The sequence below is a fragment of the Littorina saxatilis genome, linkage group LG5 (assembly GCF_037325665.1).
Source record: "Littorina saxatilis isolate snail1 linkage group LG5, US_GU_Lsax_2.0, whole genome shotgun sequence".
In the NCBI taxonomy this organism is placed as follows: Eukaryota; Metazoa; Mollusca; class Gastropoda; order Littorinimorpha; family Littorinidae; genus Littorina; species Littorina saxatilis.
The window spans coordinates 58,975,943-58,987,974 of NC_090249.1; the positions used below are offsets into that span (position 1 = coordinate 58,975,943).

The 12,032-nt window shown below is 39.6% G+C and overlaps 1 protein-coding gene across 1 annotated transcript in view; it reads right to left on the bottom strand.

Annotated features, from left to right (window-relative positions):
* Window positions 1-2,013: 2,013 nt before the first annotated feature.
* LOC138967827 (SPRY domain-containing SOCS box protein 3-like) overlaps window positions 2,014-12,032 on the bottom strand; it is a 13,348-nt gene continuing 3,329 nt past the window's right edge. The window contains exon 2 of the mRNA XM_070340485.1: window positions 2,014-12,032. This exon is cut by the window's right edge and continues 515 nt beyond it. Coding sequence (XP_070196586.1) covers window positions 12,029-12,032 — 4 coding nt within the window. The 3' untranslated portion in view covers window positions 2,014-12,028.

A 12,032-nucleotide genomic window follows, 5' to 3' on the forward strand; every position in this document is an offset into this window, starting at 1 on the left:
GGGGCGGAGAGGACGGTGTCAGGGTGGAGAAGCAAAGGGACGTAACTCTAAATAAAGACGTCATGTGAAACAAGAGTAAGTTATAGTTATGGGGGAATAATCATCCGAACTATACTATCCCACCACACACACCTGAGAGAATTTTTTAAAAATTTAAAATAAACAACCAAATTTTATTCTAAAAATTAAGATTTGGATTTAAATTCCAATGTGACAGTTTTAAGTTACAAATATGGTAACATGACTAACAGTTACTGTAGTTCTCCAACGACAGCCCCTCACTTATACACACACACACACACACACACACACACACACACACACACACACACACATAAATACAAACTGACAGACAGACAAATAGAGATAGAGAGAGGGACTGAGTCAGAGAAGAAAATTAAATGTGTTTGATTCATCAAAGTGCTAACAACTCAAACCAAATGGTAAAATCAAGCATCGTTTTACTTCATCGGCTGTTCACAAACTCACGCACGAAAATACGAATAGCAGTATTTGTTTCCAACAATACCCCAAAACTCACACCCCGATAAGCGTGGGTGTGGCGTCAGCTGTCGGGTACCCTTTCAACGTTCACCTACCCCGGGTAGCCAGCTGGGGTGGGAAGCAGATTGTGTACAGTGTGGGGTGGACCTACCCGACTCTGAGTGGTCGCAATGGTTACTTTCTCACTCATATGAATGTCACACTGGTAGTCACAGCTGCTTTGGGTCTGATAGTGGTACATAATTACAACTTGATGAAAATCGTGTGTGTGTGGTGGGATAGTATAGTTCGGATGATTGTGGCTAATGTGTGTGTGTGTGTGTGGTGGGATAGTATAGTTCGGATGATTGTGGCTAATGTGTGTGTGTGCGTGTATGTGTGTGTGTGTGTGTGTGGGTGTGTGTGTGTGTGTGTGTGTGCGTGTGGGTGTGTGGGTGTGTGGGTGTGTGCGTGTATTGTATTCTTTATCGTTTTTTTATTCCAAAAATATATGCATATGTTATGTTTGGATTAAAAACAAGTTCAGACAGTTAAAAAAAAATATAGAAAATCGCGCTTTCCTGTTAAGCCGGCACAAGCGCTACTGCGCTATACCGGCTTGTCACTTGATCAGCAGGCCGCAGCTCGCAGTTCTGTACGCTTTGCACGTGAGTGTGTCAGCGCTTCGAAGCCAGCCGGGTATGGATAAAGCTATTGTCTTTTTGAAAAAAAATGCAGTACTTTCAGTTTCATTCTGTGTTTTCGACAGATTTACTAAATGTAATAATTTCGCTTTACGCGACTTGTTCATCTTATTATTGTATGTATTCATTAAGTTATCAATTGATTGATTTATGAATGTATTTATTTATGAATTTATTTATTTATTTATTTATTCATTTATATATTCATTGCATAACAGAATGTTTTAACAGTACCTGTGACCAGTACCGCATTATTCAGTCTGGATATGCTACAGGATAAAACAAAGCAAAATAGAACAAAAGTTGCTTCCCCTGTTTGTGTGAATCCATACTGAGGCAGGTTGGTTAATTGAGTACCCCGTCATCTGGCGTGTGTTGCCTACAGGACATGATGCTTCATTGCGTGCGCTTCCTGGTCTTTGTGTAAAGTATGTCATGTCCTCTTTCAATGCCTGCCTACCTCCCCCCCCCCCCCCCCCACCCCCCACACACACCACCGCCAGCCTCTCTCTCTGTCTGTCTGTCTCTCTGTCTGTCTGTCTGTCTGTCTGTCTCTCTCTATTACATACACACACACACACCGCACACACACACACAGGCCCCACACACGCTCGCACACACACACACACACACTAATACAAATACACACACACACACACACACACACACACACACACACACACACACACACACTAATACAAATACACACACACACACACACACACACACACACACACACACACACACATAAACAAGGCTACACACTGACTCAGGCGTGCACACACAGCAACATACCTGGACAAAACAACATGAAAAATGACACGAATACATTCACTCAGTTTGTGTTTATTTTCTTTTATTTTGAAATTATATCCTCATTTTGTAAAAACCACACAAAAACACACACAAAGTGAGAACAAAAAACACTATTGTAATGGTTCTAAAACTGTGCTGTGAGAAACATTTCAAAAACGATCGAGTAAAAATAAAGCATAATGCAAAAAAGACAATTAATTATCGTGCTTTTTAAAAATTTGTACTGAAAATGGCAGTTTCAAAATGACTTAAATTTAGCGCATTTATCTATTCTGGCGCTGTTTATTTTGGGAGCGACGATTTTTGTGTTAAAAGGTTGTATGAACTGAGTATAAAGCATTACGGAATCTTAACGTAAGAAAAAGTGCTCACACGTCAAAATAATTAGCACCAGTAGAATACTCTCAAGAAGAAACACTGACCATCTTAAGTAGTTACTATTCCTGTTAGTGTACATATGCGTGCGCGAGTGTAGTATGCTTCGTATGGTATTTTTATCTGTTGTCTTATTATTTGTTTTGTCTTTTAATGTGCACCACACTGAAATTTCTCTGTATGAGATAATAAAGTATTCGTATTCGTATTCGTATTGCACTTTTTTCATAAAGATCATTTTTGTTTTACATTTTCATGTGTATGTTTCGTCACATTTTTTGCACAGTTCAAAATTTGTGATTTCTGAAATGCAGTTTTTCCAAGAATAGAACATGTTACACGCATTCATTAGTTTCAGAAAGATAATCTCTACATTTTCAGTAAGATAAACAAAGTCGAACGCGTATTTTCCCCTTTGTAGATACTCAGAATAAATATGAGAGGAAATACTAAATTTCTCAACAGTGAACAAGTTAACTGAGACAATTCATCGTGTAACATGCGAACACCAAGAAGAAGAAGAAGACTGAGACAATTAAAAATTGCGCTTGTCTTGTATTAGACATAAATAATTGAATAAATTAATTCAATAAATAATTGAATAAATAGTCAACAGTTATAAATAGGTCATCGGTAATAAATCAGGGGTTAAGAATACAACAGCACAAGCCAGTTTGAAGTTGCTTTGTTGTTGCTTGTACTTGCACTTGTACCGGATCTACTATTCACAACCGGAGTAGGTTTCAAACATAATTTAAAGCGTCAAAATATGTCAATCAATCAATCAATCAATCAATCAAATAATCAATCAATCAATCAATCTTTTAAAAGTTAAAAAAAATGGAACACGCAAACAGTAAACATCAAATACTAGTGTATTTTGACACACGTTTAGTTAATATATTGAACACTTGCATCTAGTTTGATGTCAAATTGCACGTTTCTCCACATATATTTATGCACTTAAAACAAACACATCATACGTTTGACATACCGGACTAAAATACTATAATTAACAACCAATTATCAAGTTAAAAACAAATCACCATTTCTAAATTTATTTTTGTTACAACAGGCATAAAAACAGAAATAAAACTATGAGAATGAATGAAAGAAGGAGCGACTCAATGAATAAATGAATGAATGAATTAATTAATTAATTAATAAATGAATGAAGCTGAAGACAACCTTATGCAAACAAAAACAAAAAGTAAAGCCACAGGCGAAAAAAAACACCCATGATCATTACCAACAACATAATATTTTTTTAAAACCTCTCTAAACCTTATACGATGGTAACACAAAAGCACAAGACCAATACACATAAACTGACTTTTCTACAACTAAAATAATGTTCACATTTCGATACACTCATGTTTATACACTGGCACACACCCACACAGGAAGCAGACTACCTATAGATAGTGCCACAGAGTTCCGAGTCATAGTGATCAAACATTTTGAACTCTGAACTCTACTCTTAACTCTTTCTGATGGCTGGTATATACAATGAACTGTGTGGACAATGATTCGACAGATCCGTGTTAGCAAAATGCAGACACCGTGATCTATCTTATAATTTGATAAATATAACCCGACAATTCAGGCGTATTGTTTCTGGGGTCTTTCTCCTATCCCTCTCTCTCTCTCTCTATCCCTCTCTCTCTCTATCCCTCTCTCTCTCTTTATCCCTCTCTCTCCTATCCCTCTCTCTCTCTATCCCTCTCTCTCTCTATCCCTCTCTCTCTCTATCCCTCTCTCTCTCTCTCCCTCTCTCCCTCTCTCTCCTTCTCCTCCTCTCTCTCTCTCTCTCTCTCTCTCTCTCTCTCTCTCTCTCTCTCTCTCTCTCTCTCTCTCTCTCTCTCTATCCCATCCTCGCCCATGCTCTCACTCTCTCCATCCCCTTCGATCTCGATGATAAATACAAATCATCAGCATTTATACAACAGTCTAAAACCTCTCACACACTCACATGACATTGGATACACCATTCATACAACAGTCTAAAACCTCTCACACACTCACATGACATTGGATACACCATTCATACAACAGTCTAAAACCTCTCACACACTCACATGACATTGGATACACCATTCATACAACAGTCTAAAACCTCTCACACATGACATTGGATATACCGTTTATACACAAGTTACACGCAATCATTAACACCAAACGATGCTCAAACAAAAAGACGTCTTTGTTGAACTATTTACAAGTGACATATGCATGTGACGAAAACATGACGACACTGACCGTTTGAGATTCATATTGCACTGTTCCCGGCCGTTTGGGGATCCGGTCCAATTACGAATAATTGGCCTTCTTCCCCGGACAAAAGTTATTATACATGGTACATAATTACCTGATACATGGTATATAATTACAGGATAAATGCTGTACTCCTCTTTGGTACGTATAAACGTAAAAGAGAGCGCAGTCACTCATAAAAACCAGCTTATTCGACAACTCGCATGTACACATGCAGACACGCACACACATTCGCACTCATGGTTGTTTTCATGCTCTCTCCCTCACTCTCTCTCTCTCTCTCTCTCTCTCTCTCTCTCTCTCTCTCTCTCTCTCTCTCTCTCTCTCTCTCTCTCTCTCTCTCCTTGTTAAATTAAGTTCAATTCAATAAAGTTCAATTCTGTCTCTCTGTCTCTGTCTATGTCTCTGTCTCTCTCTCTCTCTCTCTCTCGCTCTCTCTTCTTCTCTCTCTCTCTCTATTTATCTCTCTCTTTCTCTGTCTGTCTGTCTGTCTCTCTCTCTCTCTCTCTCTCTCTCTCTCTCTCTCTCTCTCTCTCTCTCTCTAGCACTCACAGAAGCACACACACACACACACACACACACACACCCACCCACCACCCCCCCACACACACACACTTAGAACTACACATCTAAAATAACACACTACATATTTATCAATCAGTCGCTCATGCACAACATACCAGGAATGAATAAATACAAAAAATTAATGTCATTATGATATTATTCATCCACCATTCTCTTTACTGTTCTTTTACACCATATGGCACATGAAATGATGTAAAACTATTGTTTTACAGCGCCGGATATTTACACATTTTGACTAGTGAGCCTCATCCTGTTTTTGTACGTAAGCAATATAATAATGTACAAGACAAACATTCGCACTAAATCCACTTCAGTCGTACAAAGCGATAGCTTAAAAAATAAAAAATAAATTAAAAACCAATTATATTTGATTTTTTTGTCTCTTGCATGAACACGTTTACCTCATATTTGGTGCATGGAAAACGGAAATGAACATTCCGAAAATGAAAAAGCCAGTATGTGAATTTTGAGGTGATGGAAAGCTGTTAGAAAGTCAGTAAATGGGGTAAACTACCCTCACTGATAAGCTTCATATAACTCTTGATATATACCAAACAGATGTTTATAACTTCCACGACTTTTGACTGGTGGAGAAACACGATTCTAGTTGGATTTGTTTTGTTTTTGTGGTCAATGTTATGCTAATGTGCCATGAACTTATGAACACCCTTTCTTTCCTTTCTTGTTTATTATCCTTTTCTTCCACTTTCTTTTTTGTGGGAATTGTATATATATTAGCGTTCAACAGCTGTTGTATGATACGCGGGAAAGCAAGCCACAACACTCCACACAGATTACACACTTATACACACACATACCGGTGTAGGATCCGGTCCGGTCCCCCCTCTGAAGTAGTCCCCCGGGGGACCAATTCGTGGCAAAAACTGCTCTATAATGGTCCCCCCTTAGACATCCAGCCTCGTTTTTCTTTGGCATTCAAGCCATTTTCAATCTATATCTTCGTCCGGTATTATGTAGTGCACAGACAGCAATCTCTTTGTTTGACTATATTTTGCAGAAAATAAAATAGATCTGATTTATAATGCCGTTCAAAAGAAAAATCACATGAAATAAAATGAATAATAAATAAATACTGATAAGAAGAAATGAAACCAGTCTCTGATTCTTTCCTTTCTTTTCTCTAAAATTGCTGGTAACATTACTAACATTGTAACAAGAAAAACGAGGCTGGATGTCTAAGGGGGGACCATTATAGAGCAGTTTTTGCCACGAATTGGTCCCCCGGGGGACTACTTCAGAGGGGGGACCGGACCGGATCCTACACCGGGTCTGAAGGTTGAACTCTACCGTATCAGCCGACGGGACATATGAAAAGGAAACTTAAACTAACACTGAAAACACGTACACACGTGTAAGCCTACATTCAAGCCTGAAAATAAATACATTTACAACACCAAAGAATATTATTGATTAATATCAAGCATCCTGGGCGAATTCTGTACAAGTTTTCCCCACTGGGCGAACTCTGTACAAGCTATTCATACTGGATGAATTCTGTAAAAGCTATTCATACTGAGCGAATTTTGTACAAAATCAGAGAAACTGAAAAAAAAATCATTATTCCGAATCCGAAGCAGACATGATGACGTCACCCGCTGCTAGAGTTACCCGCTCTTTGTTCTCTGCCCTCCAGGCTCCAGGACCCTGTGGTTTAGTAGCAGACGACACTGAAACTTTCACAAGACTTGTTTTATTTTAATTTTATTTTTTTCCTCTATCTCTCTTTTCTTGTTTTTTGTTTTGTAGTTTGTTTTGTTTTTGCAGCTGAAACGCCTTTAATCTTATGGAAACAAAATCAGCCTTATAAAACAGCCACATAAAGACCATTCCGGTCAGCTCTACAGTATTTACACGAGCATAGAACACTAAACAACAGTTACAGTCCCCAAACTGGCCTATAAAATCCCAACATGAAGCAGACGAAAGCGATCAATATTAACGATCATTAACAAGCCTCCTTTTAAAGCTACAAAGCTGTCAGCAACAATACCATGAAGCCTGCGCGTCGCCCAGCCCTGCCAGCTGGTACCAGCATAAAAGCAGACGACACTCATTGTGTCGGTAGCAGACGACAATTTAAAGGTACGGCTGAACACTACGCCGCACAACAAAGGCAGAACTTAGAATTCGGCAGCCGTATTAATGGCAAATGGGTTGACTTGAAAATATCGAGGAAATTAATTACACTGGGTGTGTACGTGGACTGAGTTAAACATCAGTAGATTTCGTTACTGTTTTTCTTGTTCTGTCTAGTAAATTTAATTTTTAAAAATCAGTTGTACATTTGCATTGCACAATAAAACGAAAGTAACTTATTCTTTGTATTTCCCTGTGGAAAATAACACAATCAGTAAAACTGACAGCAGACGACAGTTGTTTGCCGGTGTCGGCAGCAGACGACCATTTGAAAGCCGTCATTTCCTGGGGGATTGGGGATAACGGGATTGGTCTTTGTGTGTCTGCCAGACTACTCGCTAATGCGGCACAGGCGCCTGACGTTTTTGTAGCTTACAGGTGACAGATCTTAAACTGTATACTCCTGTTTGTCAGCAAACATAAATACACAAGCTTGGCAACAACACAGTTTCTTTGTATTTCTGTGTTGTTGCATTAAGCTATAAACACCTATAGAAATTGTTTTGTTGCATTAAGCTATAAACACCTATAGAAATTGTTTTGTTGCATTAAGCTATAAACACCTATAGAAATTGTTTTGTTGCATTAAGCTATAAACACCTATAGAAATTGTTTTGTTGTTGAATGAAGCCAGACCGTGTCAATCTCATAATTATTATATTCAAACTCCTGTTACAAACAACACTGTTACTGGCCAAACAAAGCTTTGTACTTATAGGCTACACTGTATAAAATGTGAAAGCCTTTCAGTGTCGTCTGCTTCCAAAGCTGTTCAACGTTCTCTGTTAGTAATATATGAAGTCTTTTTATCCACGTATCATCCCTGTTATTATCATTTGTGTTGAGTCATTAATACGGCATGAGAGCTAAATCAGGAAGCAAGATGGAGGACTTTAAACGACTCCTGTTCTCAGCTCCAACAACGCGCATAACACAGATTATTCTCTCTCTGCCTCTGTCTCCCTCTCATTCTCTGTCTGTCTGTCTCTCTCTCTGTCAATGTCTCTCTTTCTCTGCATCTCTCTCTCTCTCTCTCTCTCTCTCTCTCTCTCTCTCTCTCTCTCTCTCTCTCTCTCTCTCTCTCTCTCTCTCTCTCTCTCTCGTCAATCCCCTACACACACACTTTTTTCATCGCGCGTAAAAGCGCAAACTCGCAGACCTCTACAAAAACGAAAACGCCCCAAGCAGACACAACATCCCAAGAATCGATATCAGGAAACGTGACTGTCGGCAACGTTGCCATTGACTACTGGTGGAAAAAGAGAAGAAAGTGATAGCTGAAGCGGAATTTGTCCCTTTTATTCTGTTCACAGCGTGATCTAGCTAAATTCGAAGAAAAAACAAATACCAGAAGAAAAGTAACTGGTAAAAGGGAGAGAAAAAAGTCGCGAAAGAACAAAGAAGAAGAAGAAGAAAACAGAAGGAACAGAGAAGATTACAGTTTCTAAAAGAAAGTGTGCAACATATGTGGCAGCGTTTCAGTGGTAGTAAGTCTCGTCCAGTAGTGTCATTGTGTGGACAACGCAGTCACCGAGGGGAAAGTGGCGTTGTGGTAGCAACAGCTGCCACTGTCATATATTTAATCGCTTTGTTCGATCCCCAAGAACCCCAATCCTCAGCTGAGCTGGTCTGAGTGTGAGTGATGGGTATAGGCTGTCAAGATACCCCCCCCCCCCTCCCCCCTCCCATTTCACCAGTGTGCCTTCCGCAACCTATGTCGAGTCTTGAACTTGTAAAAATAATGCTTTCTGTTGACAATTGTCTTAAAGCTATATTATCATATTTTGACAAGCAAATGCAAACACTACCTGGTTACGACAACCCACATGTTATTGTAGTTTGCATGGTGTTATCATTGTCAAAGAAAAACTGAGAAACACACGTCTTTTCATCTCATTGATCGATCGATACTCAAATTTCAACTCTGCAAATGTAAAAAGAAAAAAAAATGAAAAGCCTTTAAAGCATATATGCTCCTGCTACTTGTTCCTCGGATGACTGAAACACGCTGAATCCTATTAGTGTCAAGTTCACAAGTTTAAAGTAGAGTACCACGCAGAGGATAACATATATATATTCATAGAATGAACTTTTCCCCTTTCTGGTGGTTGTCATATTTTTGCACTGTAATAATCATTCCTAACCATGGGTAATGACGTGTATTTGACATATTGCATTCCTGTTGGCCTTATTTGCATGAGCGCTGTCGTAAATTATATAAACCCAGGTTTGCATTGAAAGCGCATTGCACTGTTATTTACAACACGTTACAAAAAAGTAAAGTATATCAACGGTATCAAGATCAGTCAATGTGTTAATAGTACATACCTTGTCGAAAAGTTTCTGCTGGATTTTGATATACTGTTCGAAATGCTGGGAATGTTTATACTACAACAACTTGTGAAAATGTCAAGTCTGCTTTAAACTGTGCAGGCAGAATGATAAGACTGGGAGCCACATGGAAGTAGATGATGATGATGATGATGATGATGATGATGATGATGATGATGATGATGATGATGATGATGATGATGACGACGACGACGAAGACGATGTTTCGACATTACTTTAGGTTATCGGCTTCGCTCGTTGTCGTAACATTGCGCTGTAGTTGCTGCTGCTGTTGTTTTTGTCGTCGTCGTTGGTGATGTTGTTGAATTTGCTGCTGCCGTCGTCTTTTTCGTCATTGTTGTTCTTGTTTACACTGATGATTTTCAGTAAATGTTCACGGTTTGAAATGTTCTGTGAAAATTCTATTCTATGTCAGTTTTTGTTTCTAAGCATAGCACACCTTCACATGACAGCAAAACTATGTGTTCAGATACTAAATTACTCTGCCACTACCCCTCTTTTTTCCTGGTGATTCACAAAATGCCAGGTCTGTATAAATGCTATGGTGACCTTCACTCGCACTCACTTAGTGTGGGACGTTGTACGGCAATAATCGCTGCACGTGTCAAGTGGTGGGAACAGAAGGATGGTCAAAAACAGGCCGTTGTTTATCTGTTTCTCTGTCCCACGTGGTGGCGTTGACATACATTTTACTACCCGTGTTAGTAATTAATTGGACATAACTTCCATAACAAAATATTAAATTAAACGTTGACCTTTTGCTAGAGTTCGTGTCCTAGCTGCATATTTTCAATTGTTTCATGTCGTGAATTTTAATAAAATTTTGCTTAAACTAAACGTTGAACTTGTTGACAGTTTTCTATACACAGACTTTTCTAGTCACGGCCGGAAGTAAGCACATGAAAATACATGTACATTCAATTTGACATTTTTCATCATATTTCTCTCTATATAATATAAGCTCAGTACATTATTGATAAAAAAAACCCACCGGACACAGCCGTGTGACTTACTTGACGCAAATGACCTTGGTAGTAAAAGGTAGTGTGGAATTTGATAGTTAAGGTACTGACAAATAGAAAGGACTGTTGTAACTTACTTGACGCAAATGACCTTGGTAGTAAAAGGTAGTGTGGAATTTGATAGTTAAGGTACTGACAAATAGAAAGGACTGTTGTAACTTTTCAACCATATTTCAATAAGCACATGTACATAACATGTAGAATGATAGCTGTGAGTGATGGTGGTGTCATCTCGCCTAGAGCTGCAGTCTCTGATGACTTTGAAATTGTTGAGGTGATGGTAGTGGAATGCTGTTCATCGGGTCCTTTCATTTAATGTTCAACTTCACACACGAAAAAACGATGCATGCGCTGATCTGTAGAACGAAATATGATGGCGTCACCTTGTTGGAGCAGTCATTCTCTGGTGTTTTTTGAGGTTAATGTGTTGGTGGAACAAGGAATGTGATTTGTGCTGTTATCAGCACCAGCACACTCTGCAGTCAAGGGCACGAGACGACTGCACAACGTCAATCAATACAGCCACACATTGAGCTACGCAGGCCGGTGTTATGTCGCTGCAGCGGTCCCTGATGGCTGTCACACCGTGTTGTCGACGTTGCAGTGGGACATTGTGGAATATTCAATTTGTTGTAGTACGGTAGAGCAAGGTTGTTGCGGTGGAACATTCTGGAATACTGATTTTTCCGTAGTACGGCAGAGCAGAATGTTGAATTTGCGGTGCACCTCAACATTGTAGATGTTAGCAGGTTCTCGTGTCATCCAGGTATGATTAAAGGAATGCTTGCTGTGCCCCGGCATTGTCGTTGAAAGTTGGATATCTCGACTGGACATCTCGACTGGAATCAGATGAAGGTGATAGACGAGTGAGTGATATGTGATTGTGACTTCATGCTCCGACGCTTTTTTCTTTCCATTGTGTTGCTTCCCTGAGTTGCATCACATCACACGATTTCTAAGAGATCTTACAACCAATTCCAGAAATCACTGCCACCACCACTACAAAACAGGCAGACTCCATTACGAATAACGACAGCGACCCGCTGTCTCGCAGCCTGCCGGCGCAAAAAGACCGTGCGCTCTGCAATACGCTATAGAAACGGCAGTACGGCTCGCCTCCACTATATTGATATGAGCAGTCGTGTGTAATAGCAGGCAGCATCCAAAATGGCGGCGCTGAGATCCAACTCGTAATGTCACATGGTGAACCGGAAGGTGGTAGAGGAAGAGGAGGTGAAGGTCATAGAGTGAAGGTGAAGGTCAG